Raw genomic sequence first — 27,393 nt, forward strand, 5'->3', positions numbered from 1 at the left:
AATTCTATAAAACGGTTTGGAGGCAGCTTATGGTATAGAAATGAACATTCAATTATCTGGCAACAACTCTGGTGGACATTCATGCAGTCAGCATGCCAATTGCACGCTCCCTCAACTTGAGACATCCGTGGCATTGTGTTGTGACAAAAATGCACATTTTAGTGGCCTTTTATTGTCCCCAGCACACGGTGCACCTGTGTAATGATCATACTGTTTAATCAGCTTCTTGAAATGCCACACCTGTCAGGATGGATTATCTTGGCAAAGGAGACATTTTCACTAAAAGGGATGTAAACAAATTTGTACTGACATTTTGAGGGAGATCCGCTCATGAAACATGGGACCAACTCTTTACATGTTGCGTATACATTTTTGTTCAGTGTAATAGTATAGGAGAGACTTTCAGCAAATTTCTTGTAGAATTCATTTGCAAAGGACTCAGTGTTTTGATTTATCATCACTTGCTTAATTTCAATTTCTGTGATCGGTGTGTCCATTTCTTTCTTCTTCCTCTGAAATAGTAGGCAATTTAACGCTCTGAAGGAAGCCCTTAATCTCCTCCACATTTTTGCACTTATCAGTGTTTTTTTTTTTTACAACGTATTTTACACAAGTCTGCAAATGCATCACAAATATGGCTGGGTTTTGTTAGAAAAGTATCATTACTGGTAGGTTTTATTTTCTTTATAGTAGATGCAGCCATTTCCACTTTCGTAATATTTCTTAGATTACATCATTTTCCAGAAAACAGCTTTTTAAGTTCCACTCTTGCCACTTCCATCTCCTTTAAGATGATCTGGGATTGCTGCTGCTTATGCTGCCACTGTAATTCACATTTTTTATTTTCAAGCGTGACTATAGGCCTCACTTATTTTCCTCTTCTTCTTTTTATTTTTTTACAGACGCAAAGTCAATTATACGCCCTCTCAGGTACACTTTGGCACACTCCCAGAGAGTAACAGGCAACATGTCAGGCAAAGCTTTGATTTCAAGCTGTTGCTTTGTCTCTGATTCAACAAATACCTTAAATTCTATATCATTCAGTAATCCAGTGTTAAACGCCATCTTTTAGACATTCTATTATTTCTTATTGGAGACTCATGGTCTCATGGTAGGACAGTGATGGGTAGTATGTCGCACTTAGTTACTCTTTGAAAAAAAAAAAGGGGTTGTGTGGGTTAGAATAAAAAGTAGGATGCCTTAACGCAGCTATTCTTAAGTGCTTTACTCATTTTGGAGAGAACGTTGGTTGCAGGAAGCTTGTCTAGATTTATCACACAATTAAAAATCACCTCCGATTATAAGCACCCCCAGGTGCCTTATTCAGAATGAAATTAAATATATTTTTTTAACGAACTGTAGGTTATTATCAGTGGGTGCATAAACATGAAGTAAGGAGGCATCTGTCCCCCCATTAATCAAAATACATATTTCTTCAGTATCTTGAAGTTGAGAAAATTGAACCATCCTCTGTATTAGAATGGCCACCCCACACCTACCTGACTGATGGCAAGGAAAATAACTTGGTTAGCCCATGATCTACAAAGTTTCCGGTGTTCTATACCAGATAAATGTGTTTTTTTTGTAGAAAGGCGACTTGCCGTTGTTTCAACTGCCTTTTGTATTTTCCAGCCTCGGGAATTCTTTTAGATTTCCAGTCATGTGAAAGCCATAGATTAGGGCCTAATTAATGTATTTCAAATGACTGATTTCAGTAAAACCTTTGAAATCTATCTTGATAGACACATATATCATCATATAATGCTACCCCCATTAATTACTGTTATCCACAAGGAAGTGAAAAACCCTACAGAATGCGGATCTTATAGACCTATTTCGCTTTTGATCTTCACAAGAAAGACTTGAGCTTTGGGGTAAAAATGTATCTCCACTCTTAAAGGGGTTATGTGTCCATTTCAAGTCTCAAGGATATAGCCTACACTTAAATTGAATCATTTTAAGATGGCCAATTGGAATTTTTCAGAACTGTGTTTAATTATCTTGTTTAATATGCCATTGTTAGCACAGTATTTTTTCCCCCTCAATTCCTGTTCAGTGATGTGGAAATCTAGTGAATTTTTTATGAAAAATTCATATTTCTGCAATTTGTCTTATGCCTTGGTGAGGTTGTAAATACGGTTTTAAAATGGATTAATCCATACTCTATCTCCATTTTGTGTCTCCAATTATTATATTTTTTGTTTGTTGAGTGATTTCCAATGGTCCAAGAAAGAATTTACATTTATGGACTCCTCAATTAGGTACAGTTGTTTTCGGGTATGTTCAATCTTTTTATACTGATGGTTTTCTTATGTGTAACAACTCCATAGGTGGAGTGTGTTACATACGTGGTAGTTAGACAAGGCAATTCATTTCTTAAACATAGCAAATGCTCCAAGTCAAACACTGGCCATAAATACTGGGGAAGATAGTATTTTACCCCAGAGCAAAGAGAGCTTCAAACCTTAATCATATTGGGGTTCTGGTCCAACGATTGCGCCAGAGCTTCAGCATGTTTCGCTCTCCTGTGTGAATGCCACTGCATAGCCTATGTGCTGCTGCAGCCCTAATTGCGGCCAGGTGTGCAGCTGCAGTCAATTAAGTCTCTGTGGAGAGCTGCCACACCTTGTAACAAGTCAGTTAGCCACCAGATGGGGACAAAAGCGGGCCTGTCCCATCCTTACACCCCATGGGTGCTCACAAATGTGACCCACCACCTGGAATGTGGTACTATGTTGAAGGATTTGAAATTGTGTTTTTTTCTAATGGATCAAATCTGACTTTAGTGCAGGTTATGTTGTACTTCACATAACCGTTTCTGGTAAACACACTATATCAAATATAATATAATAATAATAATGTTTCTTTGTCACATGCACAGGATACAGAAGGTGTAAACGGTACAGTGAAATGGTTACTAAGCATAGTAGCAATATCAAGAACAGAAATTATACAGATAAAAATATTTTATGCTTTAAATAATTATTAGAGGACGCTTACACACTTGTATAAATTGATGGGCCATGTGAAAGAAATGCCATAATAAAATGTATTTATAAAGCCCTTCTTATATCAGCTGATGTCACAAAGTGCTGTACAGAAACCCAGCCTAAAACCCCAAACAGCAGGCAATGCAGGTGTAGAAGCACGGTGGCTAGGAAAAACTCCCTAGAAAGGGAAAAACCTAGGAAGAAACCTAGAGAGGAACCAGGCTATGAGGGGTGGCCAGTCCTCTTCTGGCCGTGCCGGGTGGAGATTATAACAGAACATGGCCAAAATGTTCATAGATGACCAGCAGGGTCAAATAATAATAATCACAGTGGTTGTCGAGGGTCCAACAGGTCAGCACCTCAGGAGTAAATGTCAGTTGGCTTTTCATAGCCCATCACCACCCCCAGCCACATCTAGCTTAGTGGATGGGTCACTATTAAGGTTGCAAAGGGTCAGAAATTTTCCATGGGAAGTTAAGCCCGGGAATTTTGTTTAAATTAATTAAAACAGTTAGCTTATAACAGTGAACCTTTTTTGTGGGATACACATAAGGCAATTCTAGGTCTTGTGGCATATTTTAATGAAACTATCCCCAATTCAATGGAATTGCAACCCTTTGCATGCACAGTGCATTCTTCCATCATGTGCAGTGCACTCTTCCATCACATGTACAGTTGATTCTCAAGATCTTGCACACTAATGAGATGCTATTGAGCCCACACTACTACACTGTCTGAGCCTAGGACTACATGCTTTCTGGTAAGTTTTGATTACAATACTGGGTGGGGTGAATATACTTTATGACATACATTCTTTTTTGTCAACTAGTAAATAGTAGCCTACAGCAAAAAGTGTTTAAATCATTTCTAACGTTAACAATTTCTGCTAGTTAGTTTTTGCTACCATGTGGGTTTTAGCTTGCTTGAGCCTGCTAACTGAGGAGTGTTAATTCACCTGTTTCCATACATGTTTCATTTTAAAACATTTATCTTACAAAGGAGTTGTATTTGGGTTTTTTTACTCATTTTTTCCCTAACCTTAACAGGAAAATGCAACGGGCACTATCTGATGTGTGGAGACATTTCACTGAAGCTTAATGTAGAAGGAAAAGCTGTGTACATTTGCAAATACTGTGCCAAATCATACACGAAGAATGCAACAAAGGTGCAGAACCATCTGGCCAAGTGCATAAAGTTCCCTTAGCGCTCACAACAAGCAACCTCTGACAAAAGTCCCTCTACTTCTATTCGAGGTGAAAATGATTAATCAGACATCTTATCGATAGCAACAGCTCATAGTCCTCCTGGAATCAGAAGTTTTTTTGACTCAATGGAGGAACGTAGTCAGATAAATGCTGATGAATGTCTTGCTCGAGCTGTGTATGCAACTGGTTCACCTCTGATGCTCACAGGCAATGTGTATTGAAGAGAATTCTGAATGTTCTTCGCCCAGCAAACAGCCCTCCAACCAGACATGCTTTAACTACTCATTTGCTGTATGCAGAGTTCAACAGAGTTCAAATGAAAGTCAAGAAAATCGTAGAGAAAGCAGACTGTATTGCAATCATCTCTGATGGGTGGTTGAATGGTCATGGACATGGAATAATTAACTACATCATCTCTACCCCTCAACCAGTATTCTACAAGAGCACAGACAGAAGGGACAACAGACACACCGGTCTCTACATTGCAGATGAGCTGAAGGCAGTCATCAATGACCTTGAACCACAGAAGGTATTTGCATTGGTGAGAGACAATGCTGCAAACATTTATTTATTTTTTATTTCACCTTTATTTAACCAGGTACGCCAGTTGAGAACAATTTCTCATTTACTTCTGTGAACTGGCCAAGATAAAGCAAAGCAGTGTGACAAAAACAACAGAGTTACACATGGAATAAACAAACATGCAGTCAACAACACAATAGAAAAGTCTATATACAGTGTGTGCAAATGTAGTAAGATTATTGAGGTAAGGCCATTAATAGGCCATAGTGGCGAAATAATTACAATTTAGCAATTTAACACTGGAGTGATAAATGAGCAGAAGATGAATGTGCAAGTAGAGATACTGGGGTGCAAAGTAGCAACAAATAAATAACAATATGGGTATGAGGTAGTTGGGTGGGCTATTTACAGATGGGCTGTGTACAGGTGCAATGATCGGTAATCTGCTCTGACAGCTGATGCTTAAAGTTAGTGAGGGAGATATGACTCCAGCTTCAGTAATTGAAAGCTGCTTGGTCTAAAGTGGAGGAGTCCTACCCTCACATCACACCCATTGGCTGTGCTACTAATGCATTGAATCTGCTCCTCAAGGACATCATGGCACTGAAAACAATGGATACACTACAAGAGAGCCAAGGAAATGGTTAGGTATGTGAAGGGTCATCATGATATAGCAGCAATCTACCTCACCAATCAAAGTGAGAAGAATAAGAGCACCATGTTGAAGTTGCCCAGCAACACCCGTTGGGGTGGTGGTGTCACCATGTTTGGCAGTCTCCTGAAGGGGAAGACGTCTCTCCTAGGAATGGCAATCACAATCTGCCGATATGGACAGCCCCATCAAGAGGATCCTCCTGAATGATCTATTTTGAGAGAGAGTGGTAAGCAGCCTGAAACTCCTGAAACCTATAGCAGTAGCCATTGCACAGATTGAGGGAGACAATGCCATCCTGTCTGATGTTCAGACTCTGCTTGCAAATGTAAGAGAAGAAATCTGAGAAACTGCAGTTCTGAAATGTATCAAAAAGCATGAAGACTTCTGCCTGAAAACCATACACGCCGCTGCGTACATGTTGTGTGTATGCTGGCAAGAGCATCCTGTCTGTTGCAGAGATGAACAAGGTATATGGTGTCATAACTACCGTGTCTTGCCACCATGGCCTGGATGAGGGCAATGTTCTTGGCAGTCTGGCAAAGTACTTCCAAGCAAGGGCTTTGGGATGGAGATGCAATATGGCAGTCGTGCCAACATATCTCATCAGCCACCTGATGGAAGGAACTTTGTGAGTCTGAGGTTCTTTCTTCTGTTGCCTCCATCATCCTCCAAATCCCACCAACATCAGCCGCCTCAGAGCGCAACTGGTCCTTGTTTGGGAACACACACATCAAAGCAAGCAACAGGCTGACCAATACAAGGGTTGAAAAATTGGTGGCCATCCGGGCAAATTTGAGGCTTTTTGAGCCTGACAATGAGCCATCCTCAACAAGGTTGGAAAGTAACAGTGAAGATGAGGCTTCAGAGTCTGATGTTCAAGAGGTGGACATTGAGGAGGTCCAGGGAGAAGACATGGAAGCCTGAGAGGAAGACAACCAAAGCTTTAGTTTCTAGACTATCATTTTATGTTGAAAACGTTTTTTGGGAGATGCGGTGGATCATTGGGGATCATTCAATATTCCCTTCTGTTGTTCAGTGAAATCATCCCATGTGAAGAGTCAACTCATTTAATTAATGCTCAATTCATAACTAAATTGTTTTTTTATTTCTATTGGAAGGATTTAATCATTTGCAATTATGTCTACTTATGATAAGTTGAAAGGTTTCTATTTCTGTCTCCAAATGATATGCTAAATATATCCAATTCAAAAAACATCTACATTTAAATGGTATTAATATTAATTTGCATATATTCCCGTTAATAACCATATATTCCCTTTTATTCCCACTGAAAGTTTCCACCTCTGAATATTCCCCAAAATGTGCAACCCTAGTCACTATTGTCTAGACATGCACACATGTTCATGAAGTACAATAGATGGCAGCAATCACCCCCAGACATACAGTGGGGCAAAAAAGTATTTAGTCAGCCAACAATTGTGCAAGTTCTCCCACTTAAAAATATGAGAGAGGCCCGTAATTTTCATAATAGGTACACTTCAACTATGACAGACAAAATTATACCCTTTGTTGTCATTGCCAACAAAGGGTATATAACAAAGTATTGAGATACATTTTTGTTATTGACCAAATACTTATTTTCCACCATCATTTGCAAATAAATTCATTAAAAATCCTACAATGTGATTAGTTTTTTTCATTTTGTCTGTCATAGTTGAAGTGTACCGAGGATGAAAATTATAGGCCTCTCTCATCTTTTTAAGTGGGAGAACTTGCACAATAGGTGGCTGACTAAATACTTTTTGCCCCACTGTATCTGGCTAACTTGATGGGTCATGTAATCATGTTTAGCTAGCTGGCTAAACAATGAGCTGGCATAATCCCAACTCGTACTGCTACCAATACAAACTGATTGTCATAGCTGTAGTATGAATCTGTAGGTAGCTAAAGCTAACCATCTAGGTTCAATGTTGACTAGCTAGCTAACAGTACGCTTTAACTTGCAATGAAAATTTAGAAACATTTAATATCTGAACGTACATGGACGAACGCTTCGCTGCAGTCCGTTTTGTTTGTAGCTACATCTTGTTTGGCCAGCGTTGTGTCAAGTCACACCGGTTCACACTGACCATGGCGTGTGCAGAAAGTAGCCCCTCACCACTTTTTCTAACTGATCTGTCGATAGGGGAAAGGGGGTGTGGGATGCCTAGTCAGTTGTACAACTGAATACCTTCAACTGAAATTTGTCTTCCGCATTTAACCCAACCCCTCTGAGTCAGAGAGGTCTTTAGCGCCCAGAGAACAGTGGGTTAACTGCCTTGCTCAGGGGCAGTACGACACATTTTTACCTTGTCAGCTCGGGGATTCGATCCAGCAACCTGCAAAAAGTGCATTTGGATTAAAAAAAGACATTCAAATACCTTTCCTGTGAATTAGTGACGTACGACATACGCCTAGCTTTGTTAAACGGGTCACAAATGTTTAAGTGTTTAAGGTGTAAAATTTAGTTGTTGGATATCTATGTTTTTGATTTGATAATTTCCTTAAATCTGTCTTCAGAATTTTGCATTCTTTGTCAAACCAGCAATCCTTAAAAATGTACCTGTTTTTTTTGTTGCTGTTCTTTTAAATATATATATACTTGTTTTCAAATGTAATCCTTCAATACAGTAAGGGTATGATACTTTTTGGGGGGGGTTTCCAATAGTGGTAGAATTTCTTGACTTTTGATTGCTTTTTGGAATTCATCTGTGCTGTTTTTGTCCCATCTACAGTTAATGATATAGGAATGTTGTACAGCTTGCTGGGTTTTGTATATTTTTTATTGAAATTCTCAGTCCTCTTGAGGAACACAGTGATTTGACTGTGGTCAGACTGAGGGGTCAGGGGCATAGCTGCGGGAAGTAGTTTGGGGGCGCAATTCATATTTTTTTTGTCTAGTGCGGTTTGCCCGCGCTACAGATTGCTATATCGGTCTGCTAATAGATGACTAGTAAAGGCCCAGTGCACTATTTTTGTGAAGATTATTAATTTTTTATATATATTTTTACACCTTCAGCACCCCTACGTTTTGCAGCTATGGTAAGGGGTTTAAATGTGAATGTACTAAAAGATAAATAAATGGTCAGTCTCTGTGAACCCATATAATCAATTGTGCTACTTATCAAGAGATGAGCAATAGGTATGTCTTCCTAAAGCACATGTGTCAAAACATGCCAAATCCGACTTGTGACCAGTGGCGATTTAAGCATGTAAATCGTGGTGGGGCAAACTGCCCCCAAATATTGGGGGGAATCCATGCCAGAAAAGCCACTATACAACACTAAACAATACATTAATTGCACTATAACGGTGACAAATGGTGCCCACAAACTGTTAGGGCCTACATAAAGCTGTCCCAACAGCAGAGCTTTCTTTTCAGCACCATGGAGTGAATCCTTAGCCAGGTGGCGCAGTGGTTCAGCTCATTTACTGACTTTAAATACAATATAGCTGACTTGGTTGGCTGACAAATGTGGTTTCTACTGACAATTGAGATGTGCAAACTATGGCATGAGGGGACAACGAGTGGGTAAGAGGCAATCCGTAATTTCTATTAAGACAAATGAGCGAGCTAGGATGGACGTAGTCAATATAACTATTTGTTCAGCACTTTTGAAATGTACAGCATCAAAATTATTATACATATTTTATTCAGCAGCATACAATACATTTTTGGCCTCACCTTGTTGCGCTCATTTGAACAGGAAGGTGGTGTGGCGGTCCTTCGTGGGCAAATTTTGTCATCAAACTTTGTCATCAGTCTGGCATTCTCTGGATTTATGGTGCTTTCAAGACAACTGGAAACGGAATAAAATAAGGTCGAACCATGACATCAGTGATCTTCAGTTCAGAGCTCTAGAAAGAGGCCCACATTTCCGACTTGGAATTTCGAGTTGGATGACCATTCAAAACGTATTTTCCCAGTTGTCTTGAACTCACTGAAGTCTGAGATTTTCCAGTTATGAGTTTCCAATTGTTTTGAACATGACAGAAATCATGATGGATTGACATGACAGCATGGCCAATCTATTCAACCTTTTCTGGCCTATCTTGTTGAATATTCATCCTTTTTAAGCTTGGAAAAGAGACCCTTAAACCCAGAGTTGGACCACACACTCACTCCACTGAATAGCAAGCTAGTGATTGCTTTGCAACGCTTGCAGTTAGCCACTGATTCCTCCCCAAACCACTCATTGTTGTATTTGTGATTTCTAACTTGTTGTATGATGTTTATGTCCAATGCCCAATGAGCACCAATACGTTTTATCTATAATTTCTCGTCATAATGACAAGATTGAAAAGGATTTGCCAGTAGATTGTCAACTTGATTCATGATGATGACTGCTTGCATGAGTGACAGAACACTGAGCCAATCACAGCGCAACTAGAGAACATTGTACTGTATATAATGTAGTATTGGAGTAGGGGCCTGGGTGCCCTTTTTTAAATAGTATCAACTGCCTTAATTTTCCTGGACTGCAGGAGAGTAGCTGCTGCTAATGGGGATCCATAATAAATACAAATACAATCTCATTTATTATTATTATTATTATTATAATTTTTTTTAAATTTATCCACTTTAAAAAATAAATAAAAATTACTTAACAGGTAGGGCTTAAAACAAGTGGAGCTCTACAACATTTGAGCAGTAGCCTTAGCTGGCTACTCAGCTAGGCCGACAATTGTTTTGGAATACAAAATACAGTAATGCTGCATTCAACCGGATAGGTGATCCATGCAAATTGAAAACATTTTTTACTTTGAAATGTTACTTCAACCTAGCTGCGTTTTTTTTTGTCATTTCGAGTGAAATACTTTTTGATTAGGGTTGCATTATATTATGCACATCTGAAAGCATAGCAGCTAAGGCTGGACCAATATTATTTCCTCTTTTGTTTTAATATGTTAAAATGCCATATACAACATCCTATGTACATAAGTGGACTTTATAAAGGGACATTTTTTTCTAATAAACAATGGCCAGTTTGGGTCGAGGTTGTATGCATGAATGTTTTAATATATATATTTTTTTTAACAAACATAATAGAATGTCTGGCCCGCAAATTATTATAATTTTTTTTCAATATGGCCCATGCACTGATTTGAGTTTGACACCCTTGTCCCAAAGAGTCACCTCGTACCCTACCATTGACAATGTACAGACCCAGGCTTCAGCCGAGCTGCAGCAAAGTTTTTGCTGTTGGTGGTGTCATAATTATTTCTGGGGGTGTCATATTCAAGTGATTAAATCAATTGTGGTCAATTCGCTACACTCACATTAACATCTGCTAACCACGTGTATGTGACAAATACATTTGATTTGATTATAAAGCTGTCGCCCTGTGTGCTTTTTGAACCGGGAAGAGTTAAAGTCACCACATACCGGCATATTATCTTGGGTTTGAAAATGGCATCTCTTAAGTGGAGGTCAGAGAATATGTCATCTGAATAGTAAGTAGACTCTGAGGGCAGTACATATATGGCACAGAGAAATACATGTCTCTGTGAGGGATTTTTATTTTCAACTAAATGTGATCGTTTCCCAATTTTAGGAATTTCTGATTTTCTCTCTACCCAGTCTAATATTTTACATTTGTGTTTGTGATTGTACAATGAGCTCTCCGTAATTACATGGACAGTGGGTAGCTACATCGGCTCTACGCCATGTTTCTGGCAATTATATGTCTCTCTTATTATTGATAACAATAAAATCAGGGTCTCTACCACTGAAGTATATAAACCCTGTATTGCTGATGCTATATATTAGCCATTGGCTGCTTTGCGTGATGTAGTGTTGTTTGTGCTGTTGTCTGTGCACAATAATGTTTGTACCCTGTTTTGCGCCGCTACCATGTTGTCCTGCTGCCATGTTGTGTTGCTACCACGCTGTGTTGTCATGTGTTGCTACCATGCTGTGTTGTCATGTGTTGCTACCATGCTGTGTTGTCATGTGTTGCGGCCATGCTATGTTGTCTTAGGTCTCTCTTTATATATTGTTGAATTGTCTCTTGTCATGATGTATGTTTTGTCCTATATTTTTTATTTTTGTTCAATGAATCCCAGCCCACGCCCCCGCAGGTGGCCTTTTGGTAGGCCGTCATTTCAAATAAGAATTTGTTCTTAACTGACTTGCCTTGTTAAATAAAGTTTAAATATATATTTTTTGAGGGGCTTTGAAGCCACTGGTCAGCCATATTAGCACTCCCCAGTAGGAGTAGTTCTCCATTGTAATGAGTGGAATTCTACAGTATTCAATTAAATGGTCAAAGACAAAATTACATGTATTTAATTTTTTTTTTACAAAATTGTAGTGGGGACAGTAACATTGGTGATTTCAAAGAATTATACTTTAAGGATTAAAAAATGTATATATTTGTATGTTTAGATCACGTCATTTGGAAGAATGCAATAAGGTGTCTGTAATAGAACAGATGTAGCAAAAACGAATGTAGACATTTAATAAATGCGTTTCTATAGCTTCCAAAATCTTGGGAGTGCCAACATGGAGGGACGGTGGATTCAACACAGTGCTCCCTGTGAGTTATATGGCGTGTATATATAAATCATTGGTCTCTACTCTTCAGGCCAAATGCTGAAGAATTTGTTTAACCTTTATTTAACTAGGCAAGTAAGTTAAAAACAAATTCTTATTTCCAATGAAACACACACATGCTGAAGAATAGAGACCCTGGATATTCCAGCAACTGATATCGAAATAACTCATTCTAAACAAACCTAAATTATTTTCAGTAAAAAGATTAACAAAACAAAACAGATCAAATAACTCTCTATCTCGCTCCCCTCCTCTGTCTCTCTAATCCTGTGTGTGCTGGTGTAGATAACAGCCTGTGGCCAGTGGTAGGAGGAGGGCAGTGAGAGGGCTGGACCAATAGAGGGTCATTTACTCTCCAACCCACTAATCTGAATGACCACATACATCCCAACCCGTCCACACACTCATCACACTACGCACGCACATCACATACAAACGTATACACCAACAGCTGAGAGAGAGAATGAGCGAGACAAGTGCAAGCGCGGGAGAGATTTGGCTTGATGCCAGAGGGATATCCCTCCACAGCTCTCTGCTCTCCTGACTGAAACGGATAAGAAGAGCGAGGGAGGGAGAGAGAAATGGAGAACAAATTCATATCATTATTCAGTATTATTATATCCTTGTTGTTAGGCATTTGACCCAGAAAGCTGACTGGTGTGGAATGACCTGTGCGATATTGTGTGTCTCTCTCATCTGATGTGCTGGTGTTTTTGAATGTGGACCAGCGACACCTCTCACTCACACCTCCACCGTGCCCCTTCACTCGTCCTCTCTCTCACCTTGGTAAACAAACAGAAGGTGTCCCGTCCTCTCACCATACAACACCTCTGGACAGAGAGCGTGCGAGACGGGAAACACTACACCTAGCATTGCTTTGCCCTTGGTCAACTCTTTAAGACAACTCTTGCTATAAGGACAACTGTTGCTCTGCCCATGCTGGTCATGGCTGTGTGCTCCTTGATTCCATAGTTGCCAGATTGACTTTTCTCTTACCAACAAACCTGTTTAGTTACTCCTCTTAGAAAGTGTGGCTTGGCCACAACATTCAGCATAAGTTATACACAGTCTTTGTGATGATTGCTAGCCATGCCAGCTCTGTCAGTCCTAACCACCTTTGATCTTGTAGCCTGTAAGCTGGTTATGTGTCTATGCCAGGAGTAGACTGGGCCGGTCACACAGGTCTTGGACTAGAATCAATGACCTCATAGTCCAAGGTCCAGTATTCTAACCATGACATTCCCTTTCCATGTGGTATCGACTATGGTCCAGCTTCCTGTCTGGCACCTGACGCTACATAGTTGGTCATGGCACCGTGCACTGGCAACACATACACAAACTCAAATCTAAAGTTTCCGAAAAATCTCGCCCCGGTTTGTTTAAAGGTGAACCATTTTTACATTTTTATTTCATAAAATGTGACATTTTCTATTTGACCCCTGACCTGTGCTCTCATTTCCTGCTTTTGAGACGTGTCTAATTATGGAGGAGGTAGGTGGGAGCCAACCTCACCAGCTGGTCCACAAAGACATGGAAAAGAGATTTGAACTGAAACTTACCACATGATACAGACTTACAGTAAAGGAATGGAGAGTTAAAAAAAAAAAAAAGATGGTAACATAATAATTGAGACTAACGGAACTGTGAATTAAAGGCTAGATACATCAGTTATTCATTCTGGTTAGAAATTCACCATATGATGAAATTCCAAGTCTCCCTGGGAGCCTATGACAGGCCATGCAGAGGTTCAGTCTGGGTAGTTGGATCCTTTTTATATCACGTTAAACCTCATAATGTGATGCTCTAGCGTTTGCTAGTCTCCATGCTCTGTGGTAACTGTTTGGTTTGTTATGACTAGCTTCACAAGGAGTCTGCACAGACATGTGTATTCCCCAAAATATTCTCACCAAAATTATTCGAAATAAATAGTATCTATGTAATTTATATTATATATATATATATATATATATATATATATATATATATATATATATATATATATATATATATTTTTTTTTTATATATAACTTTTGACTGGTACTATATATACTATAACTTTTTTGTTTAACTCAGTTCATTCAATCTTTTTTTCTATATATATATATATATATAGAGAGAGATATATATATAAAATAAAAAAAGATTGAATGAACTGAGTAAAAAAATATATATATAATATATATACAGTACCAGTCAAAAGTTTGGACACCAGGTTTTTTCTTTATTTTGACTATTTTCTACATTGTAGAATAATTGGGAAGACATCAACATTTGGGGCTTCTGAGTGGCGCAGCGGTCTAAGGCACTACATGTCAGTGCTAGAGGCGTCACTACGGACCCTGCTTCGATTCCAGGCTGTATCACAACTGGCAGTGATTGGGAGTCCCATAGGGTGGTGCACAATTGGTCCAGCGTCAGCTGGGGTAGGCCGTCATTGTAAATAAGAATTTGTTCTTAACTTACTTGTCAAGTTAAAATAAGGTTAAATAAATACTAATTAAATGACACATGGAATCATGCAGAAATCAAAAAAGTGTTTAGACAAATCAAAATATATTTAATATTTCAGATTCTTCAAATTAGCCACCCTTTTTCCTTGATGACAGCTTTACACACTCTTTGCATTCTCTCAACCAGCTTCATGAGGTAGTCACCTGGAATGCATTTACATTAACAGGTGTGCCTTGTTAAAAGTTAATTTGTGGAAATAATTTCCTCCTTCATATGTTTGAGCCTATCAGTTGTGTTGTGACAAGGTAGGGGTGGTATACAGAAGATAGCCCTATTTGGTAAAAGACCAAGTCCATATTATGGCAAGAACAGCTCAAATAAGTAAAGCGAAACGAAAGTCCATTATTACTTTAAGACATGAAGGTTGTTCAATCCGGATAATGTCAAGAACTTTGAAAGTTTCTTCAAGTGCAGTCGCAAAAACCATCAAGCGCTACTTTGAAACTGGCTCTCATGAGGACCGCCACAGGAAAGGAAGACCCAGAGTTACCTCTGCTGCATAGCATAAGTTCATTAGAGTTACCAGTCTCAGAAATTGCAGCCCAAATTAATGCTTCATAGAGTTCAAGTAACAGACACATCTCAACATCAACTGTTCAGAGGAGACTGCGTGAAACCACTAATAAATGACACCAATGAGAAGAAGAGACTTGTTTGGGCCAAGAAGCACGAGCAATGGACATTAAACCGGTGGAAATCTGTTGTTTGGTCTGATGAGTCCAAATTTGAGATTTTTGGTTCCAACCGCCGTGTCTTTGTGAGACGCAGAGTAGGTGAACGGATGATCACCGCATGTGTGGTTCCCACCGTGAAGCATGGAGGAGGAGGTGTGGGGGTGCTTTGCTGGTGACACTTGGGGATTTATTTAGAATTCAAGGCACACTTAACCTGCATGGCTACCACAGCATTCTGCAGCGATACACCATCCAATTTGGTTTGCGCTTAGTGGGACTATCATTTGTTTTTCAACAGGACAATGACCCAACACACCTCCAGGCTACAATATGTAAGGGCTATTTGACCAAGAAGGAGAGTGATGGAGTGCTACATCAGATGACCTGGTCTCCACAATCAACCTACCTCAACCCAATTGAGATAGTTTGGGATGAGTTGAACCGCAGAGTGAAGGAAAAGCAGCCAACAAGTGCTCAGCATATGTGGGAACTCCTTCAAGACGGTTGGAAAATCATTCCAAGTGAAGCTGGTTGAGAGAATGCGAAGAGTGTGGAAAGCTGTCATCAAGGCAAAGGGTGGCTATTTGAAATATTTGTTTAACAATTCTACAATGTAGAAAATAGTAAAAAATAAATAAAAACATTTGAATGAATAGGTGTGTCCAAACTTTTGACTGGTACTGTATATATATATATATATATATATATATATATATATATATATATATATATATATATATATATATATATATATATATATATATATATATATATATATATATTTATTATTATTATTATTATTATTATTATTATTATTATTTTTGTCACATACATCAGATGGGTGCAGTGAAATGTGGTGTTTTGCAGGTTCAGCCATAATAGTACGGCACCTGGAGCAAATTGGGGTTAAGTGCCTTGCTTAAGGGCACAGCAACAGGTTTTTCACCTTGTCGGCTCTTGTATTCAAACCAACCCCCTTTTGGTTACTGGCCTAACTACTAGGCTACCTGCTAACATTTATTTATTCCCTTTTTTTTCTTACTGTAAATGTATTGATTAGTGAACAGACTTCCATGCTGTGTTAACCTCGAGCTCCGCTCATCATCTCACACACTGGGACAGAAAATACCGAATTTTTCCATTATTAAAATCATGAACCCGAAAAGCTCATTTTTTTTCTCCATGGCAATAGTTCACTGGACCTTCGGTTGCCCAATGTGATTAATACAAAAGTGATGAAAATCTGGCGTGTGTGTGTAGGCTGAGCCCAGAGCAGCTGTGTTTCACAGGTTTGAGTGTTTTTATTAACACTGTGAATAATCAGACAACCCTTCCTGCCAACTCACAGGAGTGAAACTGCTACGGTAAAAAACAGCGCCAATGAGGGAAAACATGCCAGAACACACACACACACACACACACACACACTCTCTCTCTCTCTCTCTCTCTCTCTCTCTCTCGCTCTCTGTGATCAGTGTAATGAATTAGTATCAACTCTGATCTTATAAGTGATTCATTATCCTGATGCATAAAGACCGAAAACTCTATTCATTATAATCTATCAACAGTGAGACAACAAATACTGTCAATCCTTTCAACGTGATGGATTTCACTAATTTGACCTTTATTTTCTTGACATAAATTTTATTTCTTTATTTGAGGGATTTAGGGATATTTTTCGATCCGCATTCCGAAATGTAGAATTTTACCCTGTCGTGTTTTTTTGTTGAGTTTAACAAAGTTTGAGTCTCAGCCGTGACTGTGCTTCTCTCCTCATTTATGCAGACCTATGCAAATTCACTCGCATACAACCCAGCTGCACATCGGCCAATCAGAACTGAAGGTTTGTTGCCCTGGTTTCTCGTTGGATAATTCACATCAATGGCTGGGTTTCCACTGGCTGGCCAAGAAATTATATTTTGGCAAAGATAAGCATATTTGAGGACCGAATTCCACTTTTGAAGTTGAGCTTTAGTGTTGGCCCCAGATTAAATAGCCATACAACATGATGTGTGTGTCTGTGAGAGCGTGCAGGTGAGCCTTTGACTTTTGACATCACAAGAGAGAGGGTGTTAGACCGAGACCGTGAGTGAGAGGTTTGTCTTACATGCATTTCTGCATTTTCTTTGTTTTGCCAACAACGCAGCCATATCTCACCCCCCCCCCCCCCCCCCCCCCCCCCCCCACACACACACACACACACACCAGCATTCTATGAATAATTTAACCCTTCAATCCAAAGTCGATCACTGGGGAACTCTTTAGGATATGTATTTATCAGGTGAGCCTTGATATTTCTAAAATATTACTTTGTATTGAGTTTAATTTTTACATATGGAATGCTTCAAATTATGTGCTGTTGGGACACCATATACATAACGAAAGATATTATATATCTTTTGGTATGCGTGTTTAGGGGGAACCTACTCGTTATGGCTGATCCCATGTCTGATCCTGAATCATATTGCCGGGTCTCTGTCTCGCCTCTGCCTTTGTCTCTGTCTCGCCTCTCCTTCTGCCTTTGTCTCTTCCTTTGTCTCTGCCTTTGTCTCTGTCTCGCCTCTGCCTTTGTCTCTTCCTTTGTCTCTGCCTTTGTCTCTGTCTCTGCCCCTTGTCTCGCCTCTCCCTCTGCCTTTGTCTCTGCCTTTGTCTCTGCCTTTGTCTCTGCCTTTGTCTCTGCCTCTGTCTCTCCCTTTGTCTCTGTCTCTGTCTTTGTCTCTGCCTTTGTCTCTGCCTCTGTCTCTCCCTTTGTCTCTGCCTCGGTCTCTCCCTTTGTCTCTGCCTTTGTCTCTCCCTTTGTCTCTGCCTCTGTCTCTCCCTTTGTCTCTGCCTCGGTCTCTCCCTTTGTCTCTGCCTTTGTCTCTGCCTTTTTCTCTGCCTCTGTCTCTCCCTTTGTCTCTGCCTTTGTCTCTGTCTCTGCCTTTGTCTCTGCCTCTGTCTCTCCCTTTGTCTCTGCCTTTGTCTCTGTCTCTGCCTTTGTCTCTGCCTTTGTCTCTGCCTCTGTCTCTGCCCTTGTCTCTGCCTTTGTCTCTGTCTCTGCCTTTGTCTCTGCCTCTGTCTCTCCCTTTGTCTCTGCCTTTGTCTCTGCCTTTGTCTCTGCCTTTGTCTCTGTCTCTGCCCTTGTCTCTGCCTTTGTCTCTGTCTCTGCCTTTGTCTCTGCCTCTGTCTCTCCCTTTGTCTCTGCCTTTGTCTCTGCCTTTGTCTTTGTCTCTGCCTTTGTCTCTGCCTCTGTCTCTCCTTCTGTCTCTGTCTTTGTCTCTCCCTCTGTCTCTGTCTCTGCCTCTGTCTCTGCCTTTGTCTTTGTCTCTGTCTCGCCTCTGTCTCTGTCTTTGCCTTTGTCTCTGTCTCGCCTCTGTCTTTGCCTTTGTCTCTGCCCCTTGTCTCGCCTCTCCCTCTGCCTTTGTCTCTGCCCCTTGTCTCGCCTCTCCCTCTGCCCCTTGTCTCGCCTCTCCCTCTGCCTTTGTCTCTCTCTGCCTTTGTCTTTGCCTTTGTCTCTGTCTCTGCCTTTGTCTCTCCCTCTCTCTCCCTCTGTCTCTGCCTCTCTCTTTCTCTCTACTGATCTACAGTGGAGGATTATTCACGGGACTATCGCTACAAACAGATAAGTGTCACACCTTGATCCATCAGTGGGGAGGAGGTGTCTGTTCTGTAGGGAGGAGGAGACAGTGAAGCATCTATTTCTCATCTTCCAGGCTGGTAGGGTTGTTTTCTGTCCTGGGTGGGTGGTGTACAGGCCTAGGGTAGGGGTTGACTGTGAAGCTATATGTTGGAGGGCCTAGGTATAGCGTAGACAGCAGGCAAAGGGACTGCCTAGTAATCTACCTGTTGGGGCAGGCAAAAATTGTGTGAAAGACCAGGAACAATATGATGTGGGGGGAGGAGGGTGTACGGACCCCAGAGCTGTGCTGCTTTGTAATCCGTTGTAGGCGTGTGGGGCGTTATGGAGGGGTTCTATGTACAGTGGAAGAGGTGGGGGCTTGGTTCGCTCGCTCAGTAGAACATTTTTGTCCACCTCTGTAGCTGTCCATGTGACCCAACACTAAGCTCTATGCATTCTAATTATGACTGCGACAACGGTTCCTCCCTGTGCTGCCGACCCCGTGTGTGTAAAGCCACTGTGGACTCTACGGTTAATTGCATCATGGATTTACCAGGTCACATGGTCATGTCGGATGTTTTTCAGACTGCACGGCCTCTGAAAAATAAAAACCAGACACCCTTTTTATTTCTGCGTGTGTCAAGTGAGAAGCAGATCCAGGGATTCTCCAGGCTGCCCTGCCCTTCTCCTTCCTCCTCCAGTCTGTCTTGACGAGAAGCCCACAGAGCAGGCAATGATACCTCAAATCGTAATACCTACTGGAAGCTTGTTTTGTGTGTAGCCATGACTGTGACATTTTACACCCTGCTTCCCCGTTGTGTGTTTTAGAAATGGTATATGTTTTAATAATACTTATCATCCTGCCTTCCTGGTGTGTGTGTGTGTGTGCGTAGGCTTATCCCATCCTCCTTGCCGAGTGTGTATCAGAGAAAATATACCTGTGTTATTATTTCTTGTTGAGTTGGTAATCCTCTCGTAACTTTTGTTGTGCTGAAGGACTCGCGGTGCCAATCAAATGTTGTTTGTCACGTAAGTGCAGACTTTTACCGTGAATGCAGTTCAGGAGGAAAGAAATAGATCACAATGAAATACTACCACAAAATAACAACGAGGCTATACACAGTACAAGTGTCCTGGGGTACGAGGGAGTTGGGCTGATTGGTTGAGGTCATATGTACACCCAGGTTTGGTCAGGTGATTGATTGAAGTGCTATGTATATTTAGGCAGAACGCGTGTGTGTGTCTCTACTGAACCTCTATCTCTGTCCTCTCACCTAGCTGCGTAACCTGAGCAGCCTGGACCTGCGGCACATCTCCGAGCTCAACAACGAGACCGTGATGGAGGTGGTCCGGAAGTGTAGGAACCTCAGCTCCCTCAACCTCTGTCTCAACTGGAGCATCAACGACAGGTACACACACACACACACACACACACCTACATTTCAAACTAATGTTCTGTGAGTTTGTGTGTGTGTGTGTGTGTGTGTGTTCCTGGAATCATAGCTATTTTCCTGTAGTGAAGGCAGCATATCGTCTTTACTCCTATATTATGAATGTGATGGTGTGTGAAATTGCTGTCGTGAGCTTTTCATCTCTTGGACTCTGGTTCTGTGTTGATGACCGTTTCTGTGTTGCACTGATGTGTTACTGTGTAGGGGGCTATTTGTCAATCGCTGGATATTGCTTCCTCTAGCAGTACGCACCCGCTGAACATGTTAGGGGGCGATGAAACACCAGAACCCATTCATTTTCAATGGAGAGAAGTCAAGTGGGGGGGGGGGGACACCATCGGGCAGTGTGAGCGTTGGGCGAGGGAGCGCTAACAGGGCGGGACCAAAGAAACGGGGAAAGTTGAACTTGATGCAAATTGTCAGCGATATCACGGCACAATTGACAGATCTGAAGCTCACTATAGCTTCCAGCCCCTACTGGATTGGCTGTTGATAGTTAGCACTAGCTAGCCTGCTTGCTAGCATCCACATAAGGACCGTATGTTACTTCTCTTGCGCTACAGGTATTGATATTTATTACACTAGTTTCTATAGTCAAGTCTCAGAGGCTGGAGGAGAGTAGAAGAGGTGTAAAAAAAGACTTGGAAACTCAACTCTGACATGGGATGGGATTTCTTTGTTATGACACATGCTTGATGCGTTGTGGGACTGAGTCAAGCCAGTTGGCTCTTTCCCAGTTCTAGACCAGGCGTGCACGCACATGCACATAGATTTTGTTCCATGGCATGTTTGACATTTTCTGTGATGGAACTACAAACGTTGCTCACCCTCAGGGGTGGGTGGGAGAGCGAGGGGGAAGGGGAGAGAGAGAGGGGGAGAGAGAGAGGGGGATGGAGAGAGAGAGAGGGGGGAAGGAGAGAGAGAGAGAGAGGGAGGAAGGAGAGAGAGGGGGAAGGAGAGAGAGAGGGGGAAGGAGAGAGAGAGAGTGGGAAGGAGAGAGAGAGAGGGAGAAGGAGAGAGAGAGAGGGGGAAGGAGAGAGAGAGAGGGGGGAAGGAGAGAGAGAGAGGGGGAAGGAGAGAGAGAGAGAGGGGGAAGGAGAGCGAGAGAGACAGGGGGGAAGGTGAGCAAGAGAGTGGGTAGGAGAGAGAGACACGGGGGTAGGAGAGACAGAGAGAGAGAGAGGGGGGAAGGAGAGAGAGAGATAGGGGGGAAGGAGAGAGAGAGATGGGGGAAGGAGAGAGAAGGGGGGAGAGAAGGTTCTGGCAGCTTTTTCCTCATTGGCGCTTCCAATTCTCTGGAATGATTGACAGACTCAAATAACCCGCTGGCTGGATTCATGGATCACGTCCCAGAGGAGGGAAAAGGTGAAATAGGATTTTCCTTTTGGGAGGAAGTGGGAGTTACTGTAGAGAGAGAGAGAGAGGGAAAAACCAACCCTTTAGAGGCATGACTTTGGTGGCTTGAGTAAACCCTCTCTTGTTTTATTTATCTTTCTTTTTTTAATATATTGATTTATATCTGCTTTATGTATTGATGTATGTCCCAGGCAGCAGCCTACCTGCCTTGAGGTATAGCAGGCTGCTTTTGGAGTGTTAACACACTATTGTATTTACTATGCAGCCGAGATACAACGGCTGCAGCCTCCTCGGTTTCTCAGCTCCGTACCAGGTTATACATCGATGAATCTGCTGGCGATATGGTTGGACTTGGAGGGTTATGGGACTCTAGTGTACTCCACCAATAAAAAAACATGACGTGTGCCAGATTACTCTGAGGGGGCCGCGAGACGTTACCGTTCTTCACCCCTTACACACACACACACACACACACACACACACACACACACACACACACACACACACACACACACACACCGGCCCTATGCCCTATAATGACATTAACTGGTGTTGGTGGAGCTGGGGGGCGAGGGGTGTGTACAGGATTATTGGGGCCTACGGCTGGGAGATGACAGAGCGAGTTAGGGGAGAGAAAATGAGAGACGCAAGGCAAGAGGGGAGAGTTTACCACCTTGATTTCCCCAGTTGCAAGGTGTATAAATCCTAGGCTGTATGACTCTATATCAGGCTGTATATCAGATGTACTGTATAACCTACTGGGCTCGATCTGCTGCTGAGTGCCCAAGGGCCCAGAGAGCAAATCAAATTGATAATCTGGTTTACTGTTATGAAATGTCACATATCTCAGAGAGGTGTGGGAGAGATTGTGTTAGGGGTGTCTGTTTGACAATGAGATTACATCCATGGGTGTGTTCCTCTCCTGGACAGGCCTAGTTTAGCATGTCAGAATGTAACGCTGCGGTGTAAGGGCGAGACTGGGGAGGGCGAGACTGGGGAGGGCGAGACTGGGGAGGGCGAGACTGGGGAAGTCGAGACTGGGGAGGGAGAGTCTGGGGAGGGCGAGAGAGCCTACGGCGGGGAGGAGCCTATATGCTTACATACTTACTCACGTAGCCAACGAAAGCTAGTCATTTAAGCGTGTTAACCATCGCAAGGCTGCCGGGCCCAGACGGCATCCCAAGCCGCGTCGTCAGAACATGCGCAGACCAGCTGGCTGGAGTGTTTACGGACATATTGTCCCCACTTGCTTCAAGATGTCCACCATTGTTCCCGTACTCAAGAAAGCGACCCACTTCTGTCATCATGAAGTGCTTCGAGAGGGTGCAGTATTTAAGGACCATACCTCCTCCACCGGCACCCTAGACCCCACTACAAATCACACACCGCCCAAACAGATCTACGGACGACGCAATTCCCACTGCACTGCACACCGCCCTATCCCACCTGGACTAGAGAAGTACCTATGGAAGAATGCTGTTCATCGACTACAGCTCAGCTTTCCGCACTATAGTACCTACGTTATACGCCACTATGTGTGGACAGTTATATGCATTGAAAAGGTGTGTGCGTCAGTCGTTATATAGGATGAGCCATGGCTAGAATACAGCCTATACGTATGAAGCGGGTCAAACAGAATGTGAACATTATTTAAGTGACCGGTGTTCAATGACTATGTAGTGTACAAAACATTAGGAACACCTGTCATTTCCATGACGTAGACCGAGCTATGATCCATGTCACCTGTTAAATCCACTTCGACCAGTGTAGATGAAGGGGAGGAGACGGGTGAAAGAAGGATTGTTGAGACATGGGTTGTGTGTGTGCCATTCAGAGGGTGAATGGGCAAGACTAAAGATGTAAGTGCCCTTTGAACGGGGGGTGTGGTGGTAGGTGCCAGGCGCACCGGTTTGTGTCAAGAACTGCAACGTTGCTGGGTTTTTCACGCTCAAGTTTCCCGTGTGTGTCAAGAATGGGCCAGCATCCCTGTGGAACGTTTTCGACACCTTGTAGAGTCCATGCCCCCCCGTCGAATTGAGGCTGTTGGCAATATTAGGAAGGTGTTAATGTCTTAACACACAACATCTTAAATGTCTTAATGTCTGGTATACTCTGTGTGTATATATAGTGAGTTTACACAACCCTAAACACTGCCGTGCGTGAGAAGCCCAGGAGGTCGGTCGTTTCTGAGATACTGGATCCGGCGTGCCTGGCACCGATGGTCATACTATGCTCGCTGAGGTCACTCGTTTTGCCCAGTCTAATGCTTTACATAGCAAGCCACGGCCAGGTTACTCACTGTCTGTAGTAGCAATTCATTTTCGTAAACTGGCCACTTAGTGTGCGCACACATATATATATTTATTACCTTTTTGGATTATGTGTGTATTGTTTTGTATTGCTACACGGTTGGCGCTGGAAACACAAGCATTTCACTGTACCTGCGATAACATCTGCAAACCTGTGTACGCGACCAATAAACTTTGATTTGATTTGATGCGAGCCTACGGCTGAGAGATGACAGACAGCGAGAGAGTTAGGGGAGAGAAAATGAGAGACGCAAGGCAAGAGGGGAGAGTTTACCACCTTGATTTCCCCAGTTGCAAGGTGTATAAATCCTAGGCTGTATGACTCTATATCAGGCTGTATATCAGATGTACTGTATAACCTACTGGGCTCGATCTGCTGCTGAGTGCCCAAGGGCCCAGAGAGCAAATCAAATTGATAATCTGGTTTACTGTTATGAAATGTCACATATCTCAGAGAGGTGTGGGAGAGATTGTGTTAGGGGTGTCTGTTTGACAATGAGATTACCTCCATGGGTGTGTTCCTCTCCTGGACAGGCCTAGTTTAGCATGTCAGAATGTAACGCTGCGGTGTAAGGGAGAGGGAGACGGAGACAGAGGGAGACGGAGACAGAGGGAGACGGAGACAGAGGGATACGGAGACAGAGGGATACGGAGGGAGACGGACAGGGAGACAGACACCCGGCAATATGATTCAGAATCAAACATTGGATCCGCCATAACGAGTTGGTTTCCCCTAAACACGCGCGAGCCGCACACATGCATGTACACAGTACACAGTACACCCGCACTCTACGAAAGCACTAGCAATCACCACTAGCAATCAGTCATCTAGCAGAAACAGTTTCCACCTGTGCCTCTCCTCTTCCACATCCCATCTCTTTACCATTTACCTCCCTGCTGCTAGATTACCACTGTGGTATTTGGGGGGCTTGACCTAGACGAGGTGTTTGTGTGTGGAGGTAAACAGGTGTAAAATGACCTCTTATTTCCTGGTGTAATTTCCCCCCGATGGGGACATCAGATAGATAGAACCCATGAGGTGTGTGTGGGTGTGTGTGTGTGTGTGTGTGTGTGTGTGTGTGTGTTTGCGCCCGTGCGTGATGAAATGAGGTGTCATCAAAAATACAGGACCCAAGGGGAGGTAAAATACCCTGGCAGTTTATCCCCCCCCCCCCCCTCTAACGCCTTCTCTCCACCTCTCAAACCATTGTGCCTTAACACTCGACCAATGGCTGTCTGACTGGGACAGTGGGAGGTCCTTATTTGCTATTCTTAATTTCCTGAAAATTGTAGAGCATTTCGTGTGATGACCCGAAGCATGTAAACACTGCATGTTGTTCAGCATGTTGTTCTCACCATACCAGTAATGTTACACAAGAGAGGGAGAGAGTTACGAGAAACAAAGGGGATAGCAGTCAAAGACGTTGTGTTTGACATATTAAAAACATTACCTCAGTCCAAACCGTCCCCTCCTCTCGAGAATGGTGAAGAGTGGTCAGTAAAACTGCCTCACTATAGACACTTGGTACATCAGTATGTCTCAGCGTTAACCCTGCCTGTGTTCGGTTTTAAGGTTGTATTAGCCATAGGTACAGGATACAGGTGGTATACGCCGTCCAATGAAATGCTCACCTGCAGTTTTCTTTCTCGGACACAATACAACAACGATACGAAGTCATGAAAGATAAGAACACGGACATAAAGTAAATAGCTCAGTAGAATAGAATAAACATTGAATTATAATACACGAAGGCACGGTTTGTAGTCCAATATTTACACGCGTTTTGTGGGATTGCGGGGCAAGTGTTTAAATTGTGCAGTATTGTGCAGTAATAATAAGACTGGGAGCAGCAGTTGTGATGTGTGTTTAGCGTGAATATACAGGTAACTACCAAAATAAATGAAACGCCAACATAAAGTGCCTTAACAGGGCGTTTGGGCCACAACGAGCCTTAACAGCTCTAATGCACCTTGGCATAGATTCTACAAGTATCTAGGACTCTGTTGGAGGGATGCGACACCATTCTTTCACGCTAAATTCCATAATATTGTTGTTTTGTTGACAGTGACGCTGTCTCAAGGCGCTGCTCCAGAATCTCCCGTGAGTTTCAATTGGGTTGAGATCTGGGGACTGAGAAGGCCATGGCATATGGTTTTCATCAAGCCATTCAGTGACCACTCGTGCCAATGTGGTTGGGGGCATTGTCATCCTATGGGGGGGGGGCATAGCCGTGGTAGCAAAAATAATGTCCAAAATAATGGCCTGCCCAGCATTTTTATATACGACCCTAAGCATGATGGGATGTTAATTGCTTCATGAATTGTGTGTATAAGGTAGTGTGTACACCTATTACTATGGAATTATTAACGGGGTACCAGTCCAGTTATTGCACAAAATAGTACTCTAAACCCTGACTTATGGGTTATTTTAGTAATACCTCTACAAGACTATAATTACAATAATAGTACTCTAAACCCTGACTATGGGTTATTTTAGTAATACCTCTACAAGACTATAATTACAATAATAGTATTCTAAACCCTGACTTATGGGTTATTTTAGTAATAGCTCTACAAGACTATAATTACAATAATAGTACTCTAAACCCTGACTTATGGGTTATTTTAGTAATAGCTCTACAAGACTATAATTACAATAATAGTACTCTAAACCCTGACTTATGGGTTATTTTAGTAATACCTCTACAATACTATAATTACAATAATAGTACTCTAAACTCTGATTTATGGGTTATTTTAGTAATACCTCTACAAGACTATAATTACAATAATAGTAAAACATTGACTCATCTGAAGGTGGGAATTCTTTTGAGAATCAATTTGAGTACTTTTACCAGTGCCGTGGCTTTGGCTATGCCGGATTAAGTGATATGACATGCTATTCTATAAAATCCTATCTCTGTAATTAATATTACCTGATTAAGCTAATCACTAGAAAGTCGGGGCACCACGAAATAATATTTATAGAGCTGTTATCTTCCGAATAAACTCTTAGACCTAGTAATATTTTACATCAATAGCAGTCAATATCAATCGACACCTTATTTCAGTCTCACCTGAAAGTGGTAAATTCTTGGTTATCTTCACGAACCCTGGCCAACAAGTTGAATCAGCAATACAAAATTGGGTTTAATTATTTATTTACTAAATACCTAACTAATCAGGTATTTAGGACTTAAGGGTTGGCCTGAAGAAGTAGGGGGACGCTGGAACGAGTCCGGGATGCTGTCGCATTTTGTTGGTCTTTTAGTTTGAGGAAGCTGTGTAGAGTTATTGTGTAACTCGGGTTCCAATAGGTTTTAACCTCATTTGCGTTCTGTTGGGTCGTCCCATCGTATTTGTACTTTTCTGCTGATTTTTGGTAATGGGTATGAAAGGCTGAACTTTAAGCCTACTAAACTCTTCCTTCTCTTGTCATGCAGAGCTGAGTACCCAGAAGTTAGGGCTCGGCATAGCAAGTCAAAATTTGGAGTAACATCTGTTTTAATAGAACCATGAACTGTCCTACCAGTGGTAGTTCTGAGAAGGTATACTTTCTCATCGTC

General features: G+C 42.0%; 2 protein-coding genes across 5 annotated transcripts in view; one reads left to right on the forward strand and one right to left on the reverse strand.

Annotated features, from left to right (window-relative positions):
- Positions 1-27,393, forward strand: part of fbxl17 (F-box and leucine rich repeat protein 17) — a 322,953-nt gene that overhangs the window by 114,587 nt on the left and 180,973 nt on the right. For all 4 annotated transcript variants that reach the window (XM_021606509.3, XM_090237947.1, XM_090237948.1 and 1 more), the window contains exon 8: positions 19,990-20,120. In XM_021606509.3, coding sequence (XP_021462184.2) covers positions 19,990-20,120 — 131 coding nt within the window. The remainder of the gene's footprint in view (positions 1-19,989; positions 20,121-27,393) is intronic.
- Positions 17,456-19,141, reverse strand: LOC149982854 (uncharacterized). The gene is made up of 2 exons (XM_090239224.1): positions 19,073-19,141; positions 17,456-18,673 (listed from the first exon to the last, which is right to left on the reverse strand). The coding sequence occupies exons 1-2, from the start codon at positions 19,139-19,141 to the stop codon at positions 17,573-17,575; spliced, it is 1,170 nt and encodes a 389-aa protein (XP_090095350.1). The 3' UTR covers positions 17,456-17,572.

The sequence above is a fragment of the Oncorhynchus mykiss genome, chromosome 6 (genome assembly GCF_057628025.1).
Source record: "Oncorhynchus mykiss isolate SJ-2025 chromosome 6, ASM5762802v1, whole genome shotgun sequence".
Taxonomy (NCBI): Eukaryota; Metazoa; Chordata; class Actinopteri; order Salmoniformes; family Salmonidae; genus Oncorhynchus; species Oncorhynchus mykiss.